General features: G+C 36.6%; 1 protein-coding gene across 1 annotated transcript in view; it reads left to right on the forward strand.

Moving 5' to 3' along the window:
* The first annotated feature begins 128 nt into the window (after positions 1-128).
* LOC133424559 (leucine-rich repeat and guanylate kinase domain-containing protein-like) overlaps positions 129-25595 on the forward strand; it is a 32235-nt gene continuing 6768 nt past the window's right edge. The window contains exons 1-16 of the mRNA XM_061715232.1: positions 129-154; positions 1241-1331; positions 2094-2181; positions 2356-2456; positions 3383-3464; positions 3636-3760; positions 6615-6758; positions 10229-10309; positions 10547-10633; positions 10725-10831; positions 11810-11812; positions 12408-12527; positions 14131-14227; positions 19212-19325; positions 20973-21174; positions 23283-23384. Of these exons, the coding sequence (XP_061571216.1) occupies positions 129-154; positions 1241-1331; positions 2094-2181; positions 2356-2456; positions 3383-3464; positions 3636-3760; positions 6615-6758; positions 10229-10309; positions 10547-10633; positions 10725-10831; positions 11810-11812; positions 12408-12527; positions 14131-14227; positions 19212-19325; positions 20973-21174; positions 23283-23384 (1570 nt within the window). The remainder of the gene's footprint in view (positions 155-1240; positions 1332-2093; positions 2182-2355; positions 2457-3382; positions 3465-3635; positions 3761-6614; positions 6759-10228; positions 10310-10546; positions 10634-10724; positions 10832-11809; positions 11813-12407; positions 12528-14130; positions 14228-19211; positions 19326-20972; positions 21175-23282; positions 23385-25595) is intronic.

Here is a 25595-nt window from a genome sequence, read left to right on the forward strand (position 1 = left end):
CAGAATATTGCACACACTCCCCTAGAGACGCCATTAAGCCATGACCAATTCCTTCGGTCTCGTGCAGGGTTTAAAAGTTTGATAGAAATGGGACTAAATTAATATTTAAAATGATTTGATTTGTAGTAATGGACTTCCTAACGTCTCCCGCTGGGTAAATGTTCATACTCTGGGCGGAGGATAATGGGTTTAGTTTAAGACGAGGATGCTCCGGTCTTGTCCTAAGTGCACCTCATGGTACTTGCATGTGCACACCTGATCAATATGTGTGTCGTACGTGACCACAAGGCAACGCAAGTGGAGCTCCTATAGATCTGGGCTCTTAGTGGCTTTCAGAATGAGATGGCTGTAATTATGCCACTAAACAAATTAGTTTTTATCAATTTTTTCAGGTTATTATCTTGTAGCAACTAATTTCAATACACTAATGAAATATTCTCGATATTTTGTTCATTTATGTTGCAGAAGGATGACGTTTTAACTGCGGAGATATGTATATTTTATACTAAATGCATATATATATATATATATATATATATATATATATATATGCATTAGGTTCTTACCAACATGGTATTAACCATTAATATACATGGGTCAATGACGAAAAATGATTTTCAACAGGTCAATTTTAAAATAATAAAAAAAAGAATATCTATTGCAGTAGTTCAAACATTAAGAATGTTGTGTACACATAAATTCATATTAAAATTTTAAATTAAGTGATTTCAGAGTTTTTTGTCAAGATGAATTGGCACTAGCCTTAAAAAAGGTCATGTGGTGCAACCATGATTCATATTAAAATAAATTAATTTCCTTAACATCCTGACATCTTTTTTTTTTTACAAGTTTTCAGTATTATACAAAAATTGTTGTTTTTTTTAATGGTCGCGCCACATGATATTTCATAAAATGGACGTCATCAGTCAAACTTTGTTTATATATTATGATGGAAATATAAAAATAAATGTGTATAAATCTTACACACTACAAGACACTTCAGAAATCATGCCAGATAGAGCAGAAGATTGATTTAAAAACATTTAGAGTGATTTCAAAAAATGTTTTCACAACAAGAGTCATGGTCGGACGGTCGCACCACATGACATTTTGACGCTTAAAACAACAACAAAATCCCAAATAACTAGTATTTTTTGTAAAATTCAAGTGAGTCCATAGTTATGGTATTTTTTTTATCCATTTAAACCTTTTTTGAATTGAAAAAAAGTCTGTTTTTCAGAAAATATAGGCGTCATATCATTGACCTATATGCAGACAAAAAAAAAGAAAGGAGATGGTCTCCACCTGTGTATCAGAGCCTTTCTCTGCCTGTGAGAAGTTTCCCCGCCTACACACGGATAGTCACAGACATTTTATTATGTATCTTAATAATAATAATAATAATAATAATACATTTTATTTGATGGCGCCTTTCAAGTCACCCAAGGTCACTGTACAAGAATAAAAGCATAACATAACGTATAAGCATCAGCAAAACATAGATCAGGGGTCGGCAACCCGCGGCTCCAGAGCCGGATGCGGCTCTTTAGCGCCGCCCTAGTGGCTCCTGGAGCTTTTTCAAAAATGTTTGACCTTTTTTTCCTTTTTGTCTTCTTTTTTTTCCCTTTTTTTTCTTCTTTTTTCCTTTTTTTCTCTTTTTGTCTTCTTTTTTTCCTTTTTCCTTTCCTTTTTAATCTCAACATTTCGACTTTTTTCTCGACATTTCGACTTTTTTCTCTTAATTTTGACTTTTTTCTCGACATTTCGACTTTTTTCTCGAAGTTCATAATGAAAAAAAAAATCCCTCAGTTATAACTAATATAGAAACATGCAGTATGTGTTGCCTTCATTCTAAGGCTTATACAAGACTTTTCATGTTTTGCAGTTCCAGACATATTTGTTTTTTGTGTTTTTTCAACATTTTGGGTTGCCGACCCCTGACATAGAGCATAAAATGACGACAAGCAGTATTAATCCAAACAACATTAAGCGATATTGTGGCCACGGAGACAGTGTACAGTCAGAGGGAGTATCTTGCAGGCATGTTTAATGTCTGTATAACAAACTTTAACCATATCTGTATTCTCCTCAAGAGCCCAAACCTGAGGGACGTATCTGCGTTGTGCAGTTATGCACCTGTACATCTTCAAAAGCTGGAGCTTCCACACAAAAAAATCAGAGGTGACTTTCTTCTACCCTGTGCATCAAAGGAGAAATGACATTTATTTCATGTTGCATCTCCGTGTATTGAGTGACAGAAACATGTGATTGAGAAATTGTTAATTTGGATGTTTGTTAGTTTTGCTTTCCTTAATATTTATTTTTTTCAATCTGTCCACCTACTCCTACGACCAGATTTGTCCTGCATAAGCCACATGCTGAACCTCGTCATCCTGGACGCTTCTCATAATGAAATCTCCCACTGTTTTGAATTCCAGCCACCCAGGAAACTACAGGTAACACAAGACCTTGAGCTGACAGGATAAGACGATATTTGATTGGTGGTTTGGGACTTTCTCTCAACACTATTCCCTCCAGATAAGCCTGGCTTACTATAGCCCATCTGTAGTCGCTTTGAAAACGCTTACACGGCACTTACTGCCCTTGAATGACAGTGAAGTTTAGCAAAATCTTTACACTACTGTGTTTATTTAGCTTTAAGATAAGATAACATTATCCTTTATTTCTCCCTCAATGGGGAAATTCACTTTGTGCAGCAGCAGTACACTTAACACACACATGCAGGGAAAGGGTAAAAAAAAAAAGTAAAAAGAGTATATAATTACAAAATATAAACAGTATATTATGACGGAGTATTAGGGCCAAACTAAGACAAAAAAAATAGGAAATTACGAGAATAAAATTGTAAAATTACGAGAATAAAGTCGTAATATTACGAGAATAAAGTTGTAATATTACGAGAATAAAGTCATAGCCAAATGTTGCGAGAATAAAGTCGTAATAATATGAGAATAAATTTGTAATATCACGAGAATAAAGTCGTAATATTACGAGAATAAAGTCGTAATATTACGAGAATAAAGTCATAATATTACGAGAATAAAGTCGTAATATTACGAGAATAAAGTCGTAAAATAATGGGAATAAAGTGGTAATATTATGAGAATAAAGTGGTAAAATTACGAGAATAAAGTCGTAATAATACGAGAATAAAGTCGTTAAATTACGAGAATAAAGTCGTAAAATTACAAGAATAAAGTCGTAAATTTACAAGAATAAAGTCGTAAAATTACAAGAATAAAGTCGTAAATTTACAAGAATAAAGTAATATTGTTGCGAGAATAAAGAAGAAGAAAAGAAAGCAGTCAGGTGGTTTTCTTGGCCTTTGTTAACAGTGTGTGCTTTATTTTTTCCTCTATAGGAAGTCAATTTATCCTACAACCTTATGTCAGAAATGAAGGATTTGGCAGCCTGTACTTACCTTTGTAAACTGGATTTGGACTGTATCCTTTAACTTACTAATGCAAACACAAACTTGCCCTTATTCTCTTATGCAATCATATATATTTGCGTGAAACTTACAGCATGTATGACATCTACTGTACAATAATTTGCTTGCAAGTTCATCTTGTCGTGCAGTGCGGTGCCTTTTCCTCTCAAGAGTTCCCGCTCAGGTAACAGTTTCAGTGAGATTGCAGGTCTTGAGCGATGTCGCAGACTCAGACATCTCAGCGTGGCAAACAACAATCTGTGGAGGATCAGCGGCCTGGACGGACTTCCTCTCACACACCTCTGCCTTGTAGGTCCCATCGTCTTATTGCTTATTGACTACGTTTACATGCAGTCAAAATTCGGGTTATTGCTAATATTCCGGTTACTGAAACATTCGGAATATTCCGTTTACATGGTAATTAATCATTCAGGATATCTGGATCAAACCAGCGACGCACGGAGAACGTCATGACGTAATTTCCGCTTCTTCTTCCTGTATCCAAATTCAAAACTAATGCTGCTTCGCACAACATAGAATAGAATAGAATAGACTTTATTGTCATTGTGCTCAGGTTACAATGAGATTGGTTGGGATGTTCCCACCAAAGTGCAAAGGAAGCAATCAAAATAAGAGGAATAAATAAGTATAAAAAGCACAGTATAAAAACATAAAAGCAATACAAACAATGTATAAATAAAGTGCAACAAACTGTGACCCAAACATCACTCCCACATCATTAAAAAAAAAAAAAAACTTGGATTTTTTTACCTTTTAAAAAAAAAAGTCTTAAGAAGAAGAAGATATTTTCAACTTTTCGCTCACCTTCTTGTAAATCCAATGCCAAAATGTTCATATCCTTCATTACATTTATGAAGTGATTAGTCTCCTCCTCACTCCAAAAGTGTGGCGTGGTCTTGCGTTTAAGACCAGGATTCCTTGTGAACAGAACATGCTCAGAAAACAAACTCATGTTCCGTTTGATGGGGATATTCTGTTTGGCGTTTACATGACCCAATATTCGGATTTTAAAAAGAGTAACCCAGGGGTCATATTCGGGTTTTTAAAAACCGGAATATGAGCAAATTCGGGTTATTCAAAGGGGTTATTAGTTTAGTTTAGTTTAGTTTATTTCGGTCATGACATCACAAAAAAAAGAATAAAAATGACAACAAGAAAACGAATACACTGTTCAAAGAAAACATTACAATTTTTTATTTTTTTTCCCAATATACAAATACCATCTAGACCGAAAAAGGTGTAGGCTGAAGCAAAGCGTATTATTTGCCTACCCTCAAAAAGATTAATTAAAGTAATAAAATGAAAGCAAGAAGTAAGAGAAAAGACTGACAGTAAAACAAATTGCCTCCATGGGGATAACAAAAATTCCTCAAGAAATAAAAAAAATTTAAAATAAAGGTGCAGTCTACTTCATCCTTAAAAAATCAAATCAAATCACTAATTAAATAAATACCCAACTCAACATAGCAAGCATCACCACTCATTAATTTGATATAAAGAAATCATCATCGTTATTGGTGTTTACATGGCCGTGCAAATTCGGATTATTGCCAATATTTGGGTTTTAAAAGGATTATTGACTGCATGTAAACGCAGTCATTGTTAGAAGGACTGTAGCACCCTATTATGTAATAATTTCCTGAAAATGTAATAACGCCTGAAAATGTAATAAAATTTGCACTTTACTCAATTGAAAATGTAATAAAACCCTATAATGTAATAACTTCACCAATAATGTAATAAAATATCCTGACGGATATTATAATAACATTTTTACCAATAATGTAATACCTTATTACATTGTACTCAAAGTCTGCAATTTAACCCAATAGTCCTTCTGGTGTTTCAAATCCAGTGTGTATAACATTCTTAGATACTTAAAACACAAAATGTAGAACTTTGGACTGAAAATGAACATATATATTACATTATCTGTAATATCTGACATTATCAGTTTTTGGGGAAAAAAAAAAAAAAAAGACCCACCTGAAAATGTAATAAATTCCCAATAACGTAATAAGGTATTACATTTTCGGTAAAAATGTTATTACAACATCAGTCAGGATATTTTATTACATTATTGGTGAAGTTATTACATTATTGGATTTTATTACATTTTCGATTGAGTTAAGTGCAAATTTTATTACATTTTTAGGCGTCATTACATTTTCAGGAAATTATTACATTATAGGGTGCTACAAGGACATATCTGCTAAAACAGCTGGAGTTTCATAAGTAGAGATAAAAACTGTTATGCATCCGTCTTTGCAGGTCTTTCTGTTTAAATGTGTGTTTTTTTTCATGTCCTCAGTTTTACCTGTTTCATTTCCTGCCCCTTCTGTTCTCTTTATGTCGCTGTTTTGGCCACATTTTACCTTTCAGTAAAACCTTGGCTTTCCGTTTGAAATCTACCATATGGCCCAACAGCAGGGCCTTTTTCTCTCGCTCCCCGTCTACACGTGTGCGCCCCGTGTTGCTCACATGCATGTTCTGGTCCTTTATCAGTGTTTCCTGGTTGTCAGCAGCCATCGGTCTGGATGCAGCTGCCCCCGTCTGCAGCTCGGATACCAACTGCTGCTGTTTGACGGGGCCCTGGAACGAGTTCAGCACATCCTGTATCCCTCCCCGTATCCCCCCGGCATCCGTCTGAACCCGTCCCCGACCCCTCTTCCTCCCCTAACAGCATGCTACTGTCAGCCGGCCTGTTTTGCGGCCCATCACAGCGCTGACCCGGGGCTTCCCGGGACCAGAACGGTCACCCATCCCCTCTGACAGCCAGCGCTCCGCCAGCCAGCAACGCTTGGCAAGACGAGCGCGAGCTGCAGCCAAACAGCTAGATAACAACTTTCTGTGTCTGCGGAGTGGAGTGAGAACAGGGTTGACAAGAGACGAGTGCCCAGGTCTTGTTCTTTAGTTATTCAGCGTGCTGTTCTCGCACCTCGCCAGCTGTTTAGCTGTCAATCCCGGCCCTGGTGGGAGTTGGGAGTGAAGGAAGAACCTGCCATTCCAGGGGCGAGAAAAAGTTCAGGCAGCCCCGCAAAGAACAGCCGTGACACGTCCTTAATATTTATCAGTGAGAATAATTTAAGGTGTATAACCCAGACCTGTCTGGTTACCGGGATATTATCTCATCTCTGTCCAGCGAGGGAACCAACTGAGAAGGATTGAAGGCTTGGAGAACGTGAAGAGCCTGCAAGTTCTGGATTTGTCTCTGAATCGCATCACAAGTCTGTCTGGCCTCCAGAATCTAGACCGACTGGTCTCCGTCAACCTGGAGAACAACCAGGTACAGATAGAAGATAAAGACACATATAGGTATATAGATCATAGACAAATACGCAGACGTGCACTTTTTATGTGGAAATGTTTAGGAAATAGTCGAAATGTCGAGAAAAAAGTGGAAATGTTGAGAAAAAAGTGCAAATGTCGAGAAAAAAGTCAAAATTTCGAGAAAAAAGGTGAAATGTTGAGGAAAAAGTGGAAATGTTGAGAAAAAAGTGCAAATGTCGAGAAAAAAGTCAAAATTTCGAGAAAAAAGGTGAAATGTTGAGGAAAAAGTGGAAATGTTGAGAAAAAAGTCAAAATTTCGAGAAAAAAGTGAAATGTCGAGATTAATGTTGAAGTACAATTTCGAGAAAAAAGTGGAAATGTTGAGGAAAAAGTGGAAATGTTGAGAAAAAAGTCAAAATTTCGAGAAAAAAGTGAAATGTCGAGATTAATGTTAAAGTACAATTTAGAGAAAAAAGTGGAAATGTTGAGAAAAAAGTCAAAATGTCGAGATTAAAAAGGAAAATGAAAAAGGTAGAAAAAAAGGAAAAAAAGAAGAAAAAAAAGAGGAAAAAAAGAGAAAATAAAGAGAAAAAAAGAAGAAAAAAAGGGAAAAAAAGGTCAAACATTTTTTTAAAAAGCTTCATGGAGCTACTATGTAAGCTTTCTTCAATGCTACTAAATTAATTGAAATTTATTAGATCAGAATTAAAAAATAACTGCAGAAATAGGCCAAGAAACAAAGCACATGTAGAATATACAGGGTTTTTCCCAATCTTTTGCCTTAAATGTTTTGTAATAAGAACAAAAGTCTTGATTTTGTATCACATGCTGTGTATGCAGTATGGTAATTCATCTTTAAGCTCAGTCTGAACCTCGTTTCCTGCTTCAAATGGATGTGTCATTAACAGACGGGTGCAGAGATCGATGCAGAGCTGCTGCTGATCCATTCATTTGAATCAGGAAGCAGAGAAGCATCTAAAACATGCAGGACAGCTGCTGGGAGACGTCAAACAACTCTCCTTCACTTTCTCCGGTCCATGTTCAGTGTGATGGACACGGCAATACCAAACGGCACACTGACTTCTCAGCCTTTCAGTAGTCAGACTGACGGGAAATTGAAGACAATTGAAGACACTTTTAATTAAAGTACACACTCAAGTGTGTCAGTCACCAGGATCAAATTACTTTCGTCATTTGTTTTTTTTCTTCTTATGATTCTATTGAACCATAATTCAGAGGCAGCGTCTGATTTCCACAAGTCAGTTTTCAGTAAATTATTATCTATTCTTACTTTCATCAGTTTCAAGTTATTTTAGTGACCATTGTTGCTTTTTCTTTACTTAATTTCAAGGACACATTTGTCCACTTCTGCAGGAAATATAAGTTATAATATATATATATATATATATATATATATATATATATATATATATATATATATATATATATATATATATATATATTAAATATAAGTTTTACATTTGTAAATTGAGCTACTTTTTTTTTAGTTCCTCATCCAAACTGTGGAACCGCCTCTATGAGGATAAATTTACAAATTAAAAAAAAATTATACATCTAAAATAATAGATAAATATAGAACACTAATGTAAATTATCTTGAAACGCTAACAGAAACTATACCTTAATTATTACCAACTATATATTTATTATGACAAGCTATTGCTTAAATATCCAACTGCCTAAATTATGCTGTCCTCAATCGTGAGTGACCACATTTATTTTCTTCTCTTCTTTGTTCATTTTCTTTGTTTTGTTCGTTCGTTTTCTTCTTATTAGTATCTTTTTCTTTTTTTTTTTTTCTTTTCTGTAGTCTGCCTTTTGTTGAAAAGGTTAGGCAAAATAAGCCATGAGGCTTCAGCCCCCTTTTTCTTTCATTTTATTACTTATATATATATATATATATATATATATATATATATATATATATATATATATATATATATATATATATATATATATATATACCTGTGTGTATACATATACAGTGTGTATATGCAAATATCTTTAATGTAAATGACCAAAACAAAATAAACTAGTACTACTACTACTTATCAGCACATATTCAGACAGAGTCACAAAATGCCAAGCTGTTGGAGAAGTTTCTGCTAATAAGTTTAAAGAAATATTCTGTTAACAACTCTCAAAGTTGTGAAATAAATGTTCTGCAAACTCTTACAGAAATGTCCTCCCTGTAAAGTCTTAAAAAAGAGGAAATTACAGACTCGCTGCAAGTTGGGTGTAAAAGTTTTACTTGCACGAAGAGTTCAAACAGACAGTGTCCCAGAATTGAACTGCACAGCGAGGAGAGGAAACATCAGTCAGTTAAAACAAGAGTTAACGCCCCCTGCTGTTGCAGATCCTGTTGATGACTTCTGTCTTTGAGCGGTTGAATTACACGTCGACTACAAACAGAGACAGAATCCAAAACAGCTCATCTCATCTTGATGCAATTTATCCAACACAAGCAACGTAGTGCATTAAATCGTGAGAAGGGAGTGATTTTGGCCAAAGAAAGTGTTTAAGCATCTGTACCGGATATTTCTACGCAACATACTTTAATATTGGACAACGATGTAAGAGGAAATAGAGCTTAAGCCTATTATGAAATATCAGGAAACCCATTTAGACCCTCTGAAACAGGTCTAAACAGTTTAAAAAGAAATCAGATCCAGAGGTGGTAGTAACGAGTTACATTTACTTGAGTAAGTTTTGGGAAATGTTGTACTTTTAGGAGTAGTTTTGAATCACTATACTTTTTACTTTTACTTGAGTAGATTTGTGAAGAAGAAACTGTTCCTCTTACTCCGCTACATTAGGCTACGTTGAGCTGTTACTTTTCTTTTATCCCTTTTATCCGCGTACGCGTCAATCTCATGACATCACTGGGTGATTCTTTGGGAAAAATGTTTGTTTTTGCATGTTTTGTCACATTTACACAGACTCAAACACACACAGAGTTTCTATGAGTTCATGTTTGTTCTAGTTCTGCCTGGTTAAAAAAGAAAAGTACAAAGGCTTGAAAATTTGTGCTACTTGTGCTTTATTTATTTTTTTATTATTTTATTATTTTATTTATTTTATTATTTATTAAAGTACTTGAATTTACTTTAAAATTATTTTAATTTAAGCTATTTTTTATTTTTTATTAATTTTAATTAATTTTATTATTTTATTGATTTAATTTGCCTGAAGATGAAAAAAATAAATCAGACGTTACTCAACAGTTACTCAGTACTTCAGTACTTTTTTACTTTTACTCAAGTAATTATTTGGATGACTACTTTTTACTTCTACTTGAGTCATATTATTCTGAAGTAACAGTACTTTTACTTGAGTACAATTTTTGGCTCCTCTACCACCTCTGATCAGATCTCATATTAGTAAAGGTAAACTTTAACAGGTTCTATTTTCATTAATGACGGAAAGTACACGTAAAAAAAAGCAATGACTTGTATTTTTGTTTCAGATTCATGAAATTCAAGAATGTAAACATATTCATCATCTATCTCTGGTGAAAGACCTCAGTCTCACGGGAAACCCCGTACAGGTAAATAAGAGCCTTTAACCTTGACAATGCTTTATTTGTGAGTTTATTTAAGTTGCTGCTTCTCCTTATTCGTCTGGATTTAAGCTTTCATGATGACTTCTACTGTATGAGGCTTAAAGTGAGCTGGAGTTTTTTCATTTAGACTGAAAAAACTGGGGGGAAAAGTACGCTTCATGTAAAGAGCAGCTACATTGATTTTTTGTATGCTTTTTCCAAAAACTTTATTTATTTTAACAGGAGCAGCTTGATTACAGACTGGCGGTCATCTTCCTCCTGCAACATGTGGCCGTACTGGACCAAGAAATAGTCACTGCAGAGGAAAAGGTATCAATAGACACAAAAGATGATTACTAGTTTGATATTATGTATATGTTGAAGCCTTATGTGACGTTTGATTACTTATCTCTAATCCCAGGTGTCATCGGTGAACAAGTTTGACCCTCCGATGGAAGTGGTGGCGGCCGGGGATCACATGACCCAGTTAGTGTATCAGATGTTGCAGCCACAGGTCATTTATGACAGGTCTGGAGTCAGATTCTTCTACTTCTGGTTATTTAACTTCAGCCTTAATCAGTACTGGAGTTGAGGGGGGATGAGGGGGGATGGCATCCCCCCTGAAATAAAAACGGTCCAAATCATCCCCCCTGTAAAACTTCCATCCCCCCTTTCCATCCCTTATGTCATTTCATCAATGAATGTGGTTTTACTGCTATTTCAACATTTAGAGTCATCACCAGAAATATAACACCAGAAAAATAACTTATTTGACAATTTTCACCTGTTTCAAGTAGATTTTCACTTGAAATAAGTAGAAAAATCTGCCAGTGGAACAAGATTTATCTTCTCATTACAAGCAAAAAAATCTTGTTCCACTGGCAGATTTTTCTACTTATTTCAAGTGAAAATCTACTTGAAACAGGTGAAAATTGTTGTTTTTTCCAGTGACAAGTCTTGTTTTAAGTATAATGAGATTTTTTTTACTAAAATTAGACATTTTAACTAGAAATAAGACAAATATTCTTGTTAAGATTGTGAGTTTTTGCAGTGATCCATTTTACTTATCCTGTGAAGGACAGAGTCATATTGATAAGTTCAGAAAAGTGTTTTTTATTGTTGTGTTTTGATGTATTAGATGTAAGCCCAGTGGATATTTAAAGCTTACAGAAGGCTGCATTTAACTGCTGCTATGTCATTCCTGCAGTATTTCTGCAGGTGTTTTGGTCAGTGCTATTATTTGTAATATATTATATTATTTATAATCAGCACAAATTATCTGTCCCCATATGATAAAATCCACCATCCCCCCTGATTTTTTTTTACAACTAGAGTACTGGCCTTAATGCTATATTTTAGATAATAATGATGGAAAGTGTTGTACAGGAATAGTCTTAAAGTAGATGTAGTTTATATTCTACCACTAACTGACACGATATCTTACACAACAGCACTTGAAAGTGTCACCTGAGGCTCAGCATTAGTTGAAGTTGTAAATAGAGGTAGCAGGTGAAGATAAATATGTATTTTACATCCAGCTGGTTCTGTTATGTTTGTATCCTGAGAAGCTAAAACACATCTAAATAGGCTGCTGGCTGACGTATTTCAAAAGTGCACATTTAAGGCTGCTTTTCATTTCCTTCAGAATCATCTTGGATGAAGGTTTCAAAACTTTTCCATAATCAGGTTTTTATATTATAATACCTGGAAAGATGTTTGCAACCTTGAGTCATTCAGCCACAGAGCTATTGTTTTATTTACCTTCTGAAATAAGTCAATTAGTTCATGTATCAGCACTTCTCTTTCAGAAAACGTCTATCATCAGCTAATAAAAACTGCAGCCTCAGTCAATTTCCAATTCTTTTCCTCTTTCATGAGAAGAAATGCATCCATATTACCCACAAGGCTCTGCTTTTATTGACCGTAGGAGTGGCTTTTAAGAACAGAAAGGTTTTTACTCTGGCATCGTGGTGTCTCATTTCTTCATTTCTTGGAGGACGAGATGACCTGTTGTGACTCGGAGACTGTTCATCTAAATTGAAGGTTAATTAAAGCCTGGTTTGTGTGTGTGTGTGTGTTTCTGGGTGTGTGTTTCTGGGTGAAGTACGCCCCCGAGCGTAGAGACGCCCTACCCCATGCTGGTGCTGACGGGCCCGCGGGGCTGCGGGAAGAGAGAGCTGGTTCACAGACTCTGCCAAGAGTTCAGCAAACTCTTCGGTTACGGGTCAGTCCCAACATTTCTACATATGTGAAATTTTCTAACCCTAACATTTCTACATATGTGCTATAGCAGGGGTCGGCAACCTGCGGCTCTTTAGCGCCGCCCTAGTGGCTCCATGGAGCTTTTTCAAAAATGTTTTTCCTTTTTTTCTTCTTTTTTTTCTCTTTATTTTCTCTTTATTTTTATTTTTTTCCTTTTTTAATTTTTTTTCTTCTTTTTTTATTTTTTCCTTTTTTTCTTCCTTCTTCATTTTCCATTTTAATCTCGACATTTCAAATTTTTTCTCAACATTTCAAATTTTTTCTCAACATTTCGAATTTTTTCTCGAAATTGTACTTCAACATTAATCTCGAAATTTCAACTTTTTTCTCAGAATTTTTACTTTTTTCTCGACATTTTGACTTTTTTTTCAACATTTCGACTTTTTTCTCGAGATTGTACTTCAACATTAATCTCGACATTTCGACTTTTTTCTCGACATTTCAACTTTTTTCTCAACATTTCCACTTTTTTCTCGAGATTGTACTTCAACATTCATTTCGACATTTCGACTTTTTTCTCGACATTTCAACTTTTTTCTCGACATTTTGACTATTTCCTCGATATTTCGACTTTTTTCTCAACATTTCCACTTTTTTCTCGAAATTTAAACTTTTTTCTTTACATTTCAACTTTTTTTTCGACATTTTGCCATTTGTCTTCATTCTAAGGCTTATACAAGACTTTTCATTTTTTGCGGCTCCAGACATATTTGTTTTTGTGTTTTTAGTCCAATATGGCTCTTTCAACATTTTGGGTAACCAGTAACTGCTCTGTTATCACAACACAAGTTCTTTATCAATTAATATAACGTTGCACAGTTATCAGGATACTAAAACAGCTACTTTTATACACATTTGTTATATCTGTGATGGAAAATTTAGCCTTGGTCACTTGATTAAACCAAAACTGCAGAGAGCAGTGAAATATAGCCTTGGCCCAACTACTGTAAGCTGAAAAAAAGATTAACACTGACCTTAAAGATGTTTTTATCTACTCAAATCATAAGAATAAATCATCATTTATGCCTTAAAATCATTATACTTCATTTGTTTCATTGTCATTCTGCATTGAGACGCCTCATGTATGTTTTGACCTGATCTGGATCATTTCTCTCAAGTCTAATTCTTACTAACTTAGACACTCAGTTTCAGTCCAGTTATTCACCTAGTTGGAAAGAACGTATTAATATCTTAAACATAATCCTCCTCTGGAACATTGTCGGGAATTTCCTATTAAAGACACTCAAACACCCACTCAATGTTACGGCTGCAGCTATAATATATATTATATATATAATATCCTATAATATCTGGCATGCAGTAGCACAAAAAAACAACACACACATGCAAGAGATCTGACTTTCACCTGGTCGTTGGTTTGACCGTCTGGAACCGTCTCCAGAGCTTTGTTTCTGGCTCTTAACCCCCCGCCCGCCCGCCGGCCTTCTTTCAAGGCTGCAGATTTAAGATTATTACATCCTCACACTTAGTAAATCAAAAGGTGGGATATAATGCGAGCAGGCTGTGAGTCCCTCTGCTCTACACATGTGTGCGTGTGTTCACAGCATCTGTCATACCACGCGGGGGCCGTACCGCGGAGAGGAGGACGGGATAGATTACCGCTTTGTGAGTGAGGACGACTTTCAGCATATGATTCACATGGTGAGTTGGCTGGAAATTTAACTTTTTAAGATCACATGACCCGAGAAGAGAATTAACTAGAAAATTTCTTGAAATTTTGATATGGGCATGCCCTACTGTCCATTCGTCCCCTCTTGCTGCTTTGGTTTGGGGCTGTAGTGGTTGTGTTTAGGTTGGTTTTATGTCAGTTTGAGATGTTTATGGTTGCATTTCATTCATTCCTGTGCTCCCAATAGTTATTAATGGGGCGCACTTTTTGGCGTCTAGCGCCCCCACAGTAACGCTTTTGACTGAGAAAAGTAATGCCCATCGAGGCACGATGGAGACGCATCTAACGATGTATGCCATGCATGGGTGCACGTTCCAGTTCGGGCTACGTTAACGGATAGGTTTTTTTTCCACCATGGTAAAAAACCCCATCCGAATGAATGGGGCCATTTAGCATGGATTTTGATGTAAAATGTCCTTAAATCACAGCTTCATGAAATTTGAATATGTTGTAGTCCACAGCGAGTTGAGTTTTGAAACATTTTAATCATGTCCCTACGATAACCTGTTGCCTAGCAACAAGCGTCCAAAGCAAAATGGAAATAAAAAAAAAAAAGAAAGGTAAATATCGCAAAAACTGTAATAATTGGCATAATGAGGTTGTACGGTCCGTTAGTGCCAATCGGGCCGAGTGTTTGAAAGTTTGAACGATGTCTCTACGATAAAGTTCGGCCGAGCAATAAGCATTCGAATTTTTGCCTTTTTTTTTGCTTTTTTAGCATCTAGCGTTGCCACGGTAACACTTTTGACTGAGAAAAGTAATGCCCATCGAGGCACGATGGAGACGCATCCAACGATGTATGGCATGCATGGGTGCACGTTGCGGTTCGGGCCGTATTAACGGACGAAAAAAGAGTGCGGAATAATAATAATAAGGAAGAAAAGGGAAACCTTTTCTGTATACTAATATATCGCCTTCATTTTACAAGTTTTTCCGGCCGTGTTTTATTTTTGGGGGATTTTTTTTTCCCACATCAGAGCGGGGTCATGCTGTACACCCGCTGGTGCGCAGTGGGACTTTTGCGACTTTAGCTTGTTAGCAAAATGCTAGCAACATTACCCTTTGGGCCATTCTGGACGATTGCAATATGGTCATGCCACTACTTGGCATGCCCATAATAACACCCTCTGAATTTTGGGAGGGTTTAAACTCAAAGCACAATTATTGCTCTTGGAGACATAAATCCTTCATATAAAAGGAAATACTGACCCACAACTCAACTTAACGGGTGCCGTGTATTTGAAAGCTGCAGTAAATTCACACACCGACTTCACCCGCTGGCTTTAATGAGTTTAGATTATTAGATTTCCTTGGGTGAATTGATTTTGACTTTAATTGGCTAATTTTTTAATTTTTTTTCCTCGTCTTTTGTTGTTTTGTATTTAAAAATGAAAGGTATTCATTGAATTTAATTTCAGGATGAGTTACTGAGCCGTGTCCTCCAACTATGTCTGAGACGACTAACAAGTGTTAAAACGAAAACGGGGTCACGCATCCGTCTCCCTCCCATCCCTAAAACTGTCAGTGCGAATGCTTTTAAGGCGGCGCAGCCATTAAATCATCAGCCTAAACTTTGCTTTGTAAAAAAAAACAATGTGTCATTGGACCGTGGGCCGTTTGGCGCTCCATCTTGTGTCCGTGTCAAGGTGGCGGTTATGTAAGGATGTCAGAGGATTATTTATAGAGACCTGGCTCTCATGGTGATTTACACAGGAAGGACTTTTATGTTGGGATTGATGCCTTTTGTCTTTCCTGGCAGAGTTTTACTTTACGATCAGCTCTTCCTCCTGTTTTATTCATGCGTTCGTTTAGTCTCTCACTTCTCGTGTTGTGAGATGCTTCTTTGTGGAACCAGCCTCGGTTTTTTTACTGTTCATTCTCTCACCTTTTACATGTCGGCTGCTGCCGTCAGTCCTCTGTATGCACTCATAATCTCTTGAAAGCAGCTCTTGTATCTGGCAGACTATATATCTTATCCTTAATTTACAATATAGTGAGTCTGAGTTTGTCTTTTTTGCACTGCAAAAACACAAAAAAAAGAATATTTGTCTTATTAGGGCCCGAGCACCTTCAGTGCGAAGGCCCTATTGTATCTGTAGGAATTTTTCTTTCTTTTTTCTTTTTTCTTCTGACAAAAGGATGGCCTTTTTGCCCCCCTAAACGTGCCCCATAAGTCACCAAATTTTGCACGCAAGCCAGGCCTGGCGAAAAATGTGATATTTAACGTTTGCATTAATGGGCGTGGCCTAATGGCTCAACAGCGCCCCCTAGAAAACTTTGCGCCTCAAGCCCCACAATACGGTTTGACGTACATGCACGAAAATCGCTACACACCTGTATCAGTACACAACTTAAAGAAAAGTCTCTTGGCGACATGGCCGAAACCGAACAGGAAGTCAGCCATTTTGAATTAATCGTGTCACTTTGGCGCAATTTATGCCATTCCTTCGGCAGTTAATACGGCCCGAACCGTAACGTGCCCCCAAGTGTGTTATACATCAAAACGTGCGTCTCCATCCTGCGACAACACGCATTACTTTTCTCTTTCAAAAGCGTTACCGTGGCGACGCTAGACGCCAAAAAGCGCGCCCACCCTTCATCTGGTTGGTTCAGACAGAAAAAACTTTGTGCCTCAAGCCCCATAATACGGTTTGACGTACATGAACGAAAATCGGTACACACCTGTATCATGTCGCAACTAAAAGAAAAGTCTCTTGGCGCCATGGCCGAAACCGAACAGGAAGTCGGCCATTTTGAACATTCTGAATTAATCGCGTAATTTTGGAGCAATATGAGCCATTCCTTCAAGAATTAATACGGCCCGAACCGTAACATGCCCCCAGGTGTGTTATACATCAAAATGTGCGTCTCCATCCTGCGACTACGCGCATTACTTTTCTCTTTCAAAAGTGTTACCGTGGCGACACTAGATGCCAAAAAGCGCGCCCCCCTTCATCTGATTGGTCCATATTTGATAGTTCCCCAAAAGTCACCATATTTTGCATGCAAGGCCGGCCTGGCGATAAATTTGATATTTCATGGTTTGTATTAATGGGCGGGGAAAAATGGCTCAACAGCGCCCCCCGGAAAACTTTGTGCCTCAAGCCCCACAATACGGTTTGACGTACATGCACGAAAATCGGTACACACCTGCATCATGTCGCAACTTAAAGAAAAGTCTCTTGGCGCCATGGCCAAAACCGAACAGGAAGTCGGCCATTTTGAATTAATTGTGTAATTTTGGTGCAATTTATGCCATTCTTTCGGCAATTAATACGGCCCGAACCGTAACGTGCAACCAGGTGTGTTATACATCCAAATGTGCGTCTTCATCTTGCGACTACGCGCATTACTTTTCTCTTTCAAAAGTGTTACCGTGGCGACGCTAGACGCCAAAAAGCGTGCCCCCCCTTCATCTGATTGGTCCATATTTGATAGTTCTCCAAAAGTCACCAAATTTTGCATGCAAGCCAGGCCTGGCGATAAATTTGATATTTCATGGTTTGCATTAATGGGCGTGGCCTAACGGCTCAACAGCGCCCCCTAGAATACTTTTCTCTGCCATAACTTTTGAAAGGTTTGACATAAAGAGTCGTGGGTGGTGTCATGGGACTCGGTATTGAGTCCTTGACCATAATTGGTGAAAATTAGCCCCGCCCCTTCTTCGGATTGGTTGTCCCGATTTTCTGCTATAACTTTTGAATGGTTTGACATAGAGAGTCCTGGGTGGAGTCATCAGATTCTGTATGGAGTCCTTGACCTTCATTGGCCTGAATTAGCCCCGCTCCTTCTTCTGATTGGCTGTCCCTTTTTTCTGCTATATCTTTTGAATGGTTTGACATAGGAAGTCGTGGGTGGTGTCATTTCTGATATGCTTATGGGGGCGGTGGCCGTGAGTGCGAGGGCCCGTTCATCGCTGCTTGCAGCTTTAATTTCTAGTTAAAATGTCTAATTTTTAGTCAAAAAATCTCATTACACTTAAAACAAGAGTCATTACCAGAAAAATAACTTGTTATTTGACAATTTGCACCTGTTTCAAGTAAATTTTCGCTTGAAATAAGTAGAAAAATCTGCCAGTGGGACAAGATTTATCTTCTCATTACAAGCAAAAAAATCTTGTTCCACTGGCAGATTTTTTCTACTTATTTTAAGAGAAAATCTACTTGAAACAGGTGAAGATTGTTGTTTTATCCAGTGATGAGTCTTTTTTTAAGTGTAATGAGTGAGATGAGATTTTTTATTGAATACTTATACTTATTTCTAGTTAAAGTGTCTCATTTTTAGTCAAAAGAAATCTCATGACACTTAAAACAAGACTCATCACAGGAAAAAACATCTTGTCCCACTGGCAGATTTTTCAAGTGCAACATTTACTTGAAACAGGTGAAAATTGTCAAATAACAAGTTATTTTTCTGGTAATGACTCTTGTTTTAAGTGTTTTGACTAAAAATGAGACATTTTAACTAGAAATAAGACAAATATTCCTGGTAAGATTGAGTTTTTCCAGTGTACGATTACCTTCCAGGAAAAAATGATCATATCCATGGGATTCATATGAGACCCAAAGCAATTACGTCAATTCTTATTTTTATGCTGAAACTTTTGAAAACATGAATGGAGACCGAGATTTTTGCTGCTATTTAATGTTGTGAAATGTTTTACTTTCAGCCGTAAGCATCTCGATACTGGTAAATTCTACCATTTAAATCAGACGGCTTCAAAAAGGCATCCAAAAGGTCGGGGGGGTCGTGTGTGAGGAGTAACAAAGAGATTTTTACCCCGACTATCAGGTCAAAAGTTCAGGTCCCAGGTGGGAAAAGGCCCTGGGGTTGTTGATCCTGAAAGAACGCTGGAGTTACGTGTTCATGTGTGTCAGCTATCAAGAGTAACACAAACAAGCTACAACAAGATAGTATGGTAATAAGCTGTGTGTTGTTATTTCAATCTCCTGTAAGGGTAAGTTTATCCAGACCATGCAGTACGAGGGTCATCAGTTCGGCCTCAGCAGAGATTCAGTCGAGGGTTTGGCGAGAGACGGACTGGCCTGCTGCACGCACATGGAGCTAGAGGTATGTGGGTGGAAAAAAGGGTTGTTTTTTGTTTTAAACTTTATTTTTTAAAGATTTTTACATTGTGGAGATTACAACAAAAATGTAACAGTGTCATAAAATCAAAAGCAAAGCAAAATAAAAGGAAGAAAAATAACAAAAGTGCACAGATAGGAAAAACAGGTTGGGTCACTGAGCCAATCTGATATCAACATGGCAGCATTGGAAGTTCCTCCATCAAAAATCCCAAACAAAAATCCTAGGGTTAGGGTTAGGGTTAGGCCAGGGGTCGGCAACTGAAAATGTTGAAAGAGCCATATTGGTACCAAAACACAAAAAACTAATATGTCTGGAGCCGCAAAAAATGAAAAGTCTTGTATCAGCCTTAGAATGAAGGCAAATGGCGAAAGTCGAAATGTCGAGAAAAAAGTCGAAATGTTGAGAAAAAAGTCGAAATGTCGAGAAAAAAGTCGAAATGTCGAGAAAAAAGTCAAAATGTTGAGGAAAAAGTCGAAATGTCGAGGAAAAAGTCGAAATGTTGAGAAAAAAGTCGAGATTTTGAGAAAAAAGTCTAAATTTTGAGAAAAAAGACGAAATGTTGAGGAAAAAGTCGAAATGTTGAGAAAAAAGTCGAAATGTTGAGAAAAAAGTCAAAATTTCGAGGAAAAAGTCGAAATGTCTAAAAAAAAGTCGAAATGTCAAAAAAAAGTTGAAATGTCAAGATTAAAAAGGAAAGGAAGAAAAAAAGAGAAAAAAGGGAAAAAAAAGAAGAAAAAAAGGTCAAACATTTTTGAAAAAGCATGCGGCTCTAGAGCCGCGGGTTGCTGATCCCTGTCCTAGGCCATCAATTACACATTCATATATACCGACACAGAGGGATGTGAAGAACCTGTTCAACTGTTTATCTTCATAAATATCTACCTCCACATTCTCACAAAGATGTACACACACCTCCACACCCTCTTCCTCACCCATCAGAATAAGACGACCACTTCCACCAGTAAGTATTACATTTACCCATATTGAGGTTCAAGGAGGTTATTTTTTCCATAATATATATTTCATTCATAATTCCTGTCCATTCCTCTTTAGTCGGGGGCTCTTTAGTCAGCCACCTCCTTGTTGGAGCTTTTTTACTGGCTGCTAACTTTATTTTAATCAGGTATTTGTCACTTGAGTCAAGTGTGGAAGGGATATTCCCAAGATATATTATACTGAAATCTTGTGTGATCTCTAAAGCCATTATTGAGTTGATTATATTTGTTATATCCCCCCAGTAGGGCTGGATCTTTGGGCAGTTTCCACATTCCCTCCAGCATTTTCCACTTCCTGGCTGATCTTTCTGTGGATGTTTCATTTTCGGAGTGATGAAAAATCTTATCATATTTTTCCACGTAAATTCCCTCCATAGACCTGAACTTGAAGTGCTCAATTGGGTTTTACAAATGTTTGACCAATCCTTGTCTGATATTTTTATGTTGGCTTCCTTCTCCCATTTATGTTTAATATAAAGTATGGAGTTCCCATTTTGAGACTGTAAACATGCATATAGTCTAGCAATCATTTTTCTGATGGACTTGGATTTATATGAGTTGATAAAAATATTTATTAGGTCTATGTTGCAGCTGATTTTCTCTCAAAATGTTCACCGTTTGCTTATCCTTCCAGGGCGTGTTGAGTCTGAAGAAGACGTACTTTGAGCCTCAGTACATCCTGCTCCTCCCCACCCGGGTGGAGACGTACAAACACCACCTGGAGAACCGGGGAATCTACACCCCGGCGCAGATCGACGAGGCCGTGTCCCGTTTAGACCTCTACGCCAGAATCAACACGCAGCGTCCAGGATTCATTGATAAGATCATACCCTGTGGTACGAAACACCAAGTTAGCACCAAGTTAGCATTCTAGGGATTTGATGTCCTTGTGTAGATAATTAGACATACCGTATTTTCTGGACTATAAGCCGCACCTGCATATAAGCCGCATCCGCTCTATTGTTAAAAAAATAATTAAAAAAAGATATACAAGCCTCACCTGCATACAAGCCGCATCCACTCTATTTAAAAAAAAAGATATGCAAGCCGTAGATATTTATGTTGTTAGATTAGATATTACTACATGTACAGAAGGATTTTGAACTGTAAATGATGTACATGTTTGTACCTAAATAGATCCTTTCCTAACAGTGTCTTTTAACACGGCAGCAACTTTGCTGATTAAAACGGGACAGAACCAAGAGAAAATAACCGGTATTTATTTATCTATTTATCTGTTTGAAATCTGCTTCTACCTACTTCTATCTGCTAAAGAAGTAGCGTGTTCTTTTTTTCATTTATTTTGTCTTAGTTTTGATTCTAATTCCGGTTAGAGCGCCCCAGAGCGGTGGAAGAAAAATCCACAGAATAAAAAATGTTTAAAAAAGTCAAAAATTTGAGAAAAAAGTCGAAATTTAGTGAAAAAAGTCGAAATTTCGAGAAAAAAGTCGAAATTTTGAGAAAAAAGTCAAAATGTTGAGAAAAAGAAGTCGAAATGTCAAGAAAAAAAGTCGAAATGTCGAGAAAATGATCTATTTATCTGTTTGAAATCTGATTCTACCTACTTCTATCTGCTAAAGAAGAAGTAGCGTATTCTTCTTTGCATTTATTTTGTCTTATTTTTGATTCTAATTCCGGTTAGAGCGCCCCGAGCGGTGGAAGAAAAATCCACAGAATAAAAAAATCAAAAAAGTCAAAAATTTGAGAAAAAAGTCGAAATTTTGTGAAAAAAGTCGAAATTTCGAGAAAAAAGTCGAAATTTTGAGAAAAAAGTCGAAATGTCGAGAAAAAAGTCGAAATTTTGAGAAAAAAGTCAAAATGTTGAGAAAAAGAAGTCGAAATGTCAAGAAAAAAAGTGGAAATGTCGAGAAAATGATCTATTTATCTGTTTGAAATCTGATTCTACCTACTTCTATCTGCTAAAGAAGAAGTAGCGTATTCTTCTTTGCATTTATTTTGTCTTAGTTTTGATTCTAATTCCGGTTAGAGCGCCCCGAGCAGTGGAAGAAAATTCCACAGAATAAAAAATGTTTAAAAAAGTCAAAAATTTGAGAAAAAAGTCGAAATTTTGTGAAAAAAGTCGAAATTTCGAGAAAAAAGTCGAAATTTTGAGAAAAAAGTCAAAATGTTGAGAAAAAAAAGTCGAAATGTCAAGAAAAAAAGTCGAAATGTCGAGAAAGTTATCTGTTTATCTGTTTGAAATCTGCTTCTACCTACTTCTATCTGCTAAAGAAGAAGTGGCGTATTTTTCTTTGCATTTATTTTGTCTTAGTTTTGATTCTAATTCCAGTTAGAGCGCCCCGAGCGGTGGAAGAAAAATACATAGAATAGCCGCACATTTGTACTGTATAAGCTGCATGGTTGAAAACCTATGAAAAAAGTAGCGGCTTATAGTCCAGAAAATACGGTGTATTCTATTAATTATCCAGTTAATGTTTACTGCCATATAGAGGGCAATAAATGTTTGTAATTCATTTGAAGTATTAATGAGCTTTAAGTTATAATCCATTCCCAGGGGAGGTATTTTGATTCTACTTTTGGATTTAATGCACATGATGCGATAAGCTGGACGGCCTGCTGCCCCTGCTCCGTTTATTGCCACCGAGATTTCTCGCAAAGTGCAGTCCAGGCATAGTGTGAGATGGATTAACTTACTTCACTAAAATCCATACACAATACCTCCTAATTACCACGTGTATCAAAGACACGCAGCTGCAGAGCAGCGGCGTTTATCTCTCCTCATGATAGCAGGCAGACATGTTAGCTGGTTTTTTTAATGAGATGAACATGCAGCGATGGCGAGGCAGTCATCACTTTCACGCGCCGGCTGCCTGCACCTCATTACACCGAGGTCACCGCGGCCATATCTTTGATTCATTGCCGTTTGATGTTATAGGCGTTGGCTGTGCTGGAGAATACGTTGATGGTGTGTGTGTTTGAGTAGATGACTGGGAGGACGCCTACCGGACGCTACGGCAGACAGTAAAGGAGTACTTGTTGGTGGATGGGGATGACGGACGGAACGACAGCAGAGCATCTTTACACAGTATGTCCATTCACAGTACCATTTCATATGTTACAGGTGCTTTACACAAGTAGGCCGCTACTTTTACCTGTTTCCTGTTATAGAGGGAATGTGCATAGGGTTGCCACCCGTCCCGTAAAATACGGAATTGTCCTTTATTTGAGAAAAAAATGTTGCGTCTGGTATTGAACTAATACGGGACGCGATTTGTACCGTATTTTCATTAAGCCTTTATATACACACGTCTGTCACACACACATTAACACTAAATTTAACAATAATGAACAAAATAAAACACAGGAAACATTAAGGCGAGCAAAATCTTTTTGGCGGGACAACAGGACCTGCTGCGTCTGTGCCCAGATCTTTATATGTTATTATATTTATATGGGGTTGGAAATTGGGAATTAGAAGTTGCGTTCCGTATTGAACCAATACGGACATATATTATGCTCTTATTTATTGGTGTCATAATATACAGGTGAAGGTCGGAAAATTTAAATATTTTGCAAAACGTCATTCATAGTAAATTTAACTAAAGGTGAAACAAATATATTATTTCCCACTACATTCAAAGTGAGATATTTCAAGCCTTTATTTGTTATAATTTTGTGATTATGGCAAATAAAAAATAAATTAACTAATAAATTAACTTTTACACCATATTCTAGTTGAATTATTGAAATAAATTAACTTTTACGCCATATTCTAGTTGAATTATTGAAATAAATTAACTTTTACGCCATATTCTAGTTGAATTATTGAAATAAGTTAACTTTTACACCATATTCTAGTTGAATTATTGAAATAAATTAACTTTTACTCCATATTCTAGTTGAATTATTGAAATAAATTAACTTTTACACCATATTCTAGTTGAATTATTGAAATAAATTAACTTTTACTCCATATTCTAGTTGAATTATTGAAATAAATTAACTTTTACACCATATTCTTCACCTGTAGGCTATATTTTACATCTGGGCTGATGTGGACATACATACATAGGAGGATATTTCAGTTGCTATATGGTTGTATGTCTGTACAGTCATGCAAATTCAATGCTATTAAAGCACTTTAATCAAAGCATTTTGTTTTTTCATATAAAATAAACACATTTCTTTGCAGTTTAGAAATTTTGGGGCTTTTTTTGGCTCCTGCGCTGCTGAAATCGGGGCGTCCCTTATTTCTATTTCTGAAAGGTGGCAACCCTAAATGCGCATGACGTCACAGATGCGACTTCACAGCGGGTTACGCCCACTGAGTGTCAGAAAGACTGAGTGTCAGCGTAAACTTTCAGTTTGAGCAACTGGAAAACATCTAAAATGTGAAAGAGCTGTTGTGCGATCGACTGTATTCATAGATTTAGCAAGAAATCGGAGTTATCGTTTTACAGACTGCCGAAAAATAAGCTTAAGAGATAAATGGATTGTAGCACCCAACAATGTAATAACGCCTGAAAATGTAATAAAATGTGCACTTAACTCATTCGAAAATGTAATAAAACCCAATAATGTAATAACTTACCCAATTATGTATTAAAATATCCTGACGGATATTGTAATAACATTTTTTAAAACACAAAATGCAGAACTCTGGACTGAAAATTAACATATATATTACATTATCAGTTTTGGAAGAAAAAAAAGACCCACCTAAAAATGTAATAAATTCCCAATAATGTAATAAGGTATTACATTATCAGTAAAAATGTTATTACAATATCAGTCAGGATATTTTATTACATTATTGGTGAGGTTATTACATTATTGGATTTTATTACATTTTTGATTGAGTTAAATGCAAATTTTATTACATTTTCAGGAAATTATTACATTATAGGAAATTATTACATTATAGGGTGCTATATGGATCGCTGCAATTCACAGAAACAACTGGATTCCAGGCACCGAAACGTGGATTTGTGGTTCCCATTTTGAATCAGGTAATGTTGGATTTTTGGGTAGCTAACGTTAAACAGTCAAATCATAAAGTTCGGTGTCCTCATCACTTTAATTTCTACAACAAATCCTGTCTTGAAGTCGGACCAAGCGTCAAGACTTTTGTAAGCCTTCAAGCTTTGCTTCGTGTATTTCCCCGGCGTAGAAATTAAGTACATATAAATATCAGGAAACTGGATTCGTGGCCAAACATTAATGTCCATGGACCACTGGTTCTTGGTAACTGTACCAAATATTAATGTCCATGGACCACTGGTTCTTGGTAACTGTA

Source organism: Cololabis saira, chromosome 23 (genome assembly GCF_033807715.1).
Source record: "Cololabis saira isolate AMF1-May2022 chromosome 23, fColSai1.1, whole genome shotgun sequence".
Taxonomy (NCBI): Eukaryota; Metazoa; Chordata; class Actinopteri; order Beloniformes; family Belonidae; genus Cololabis; species Cololabis saira.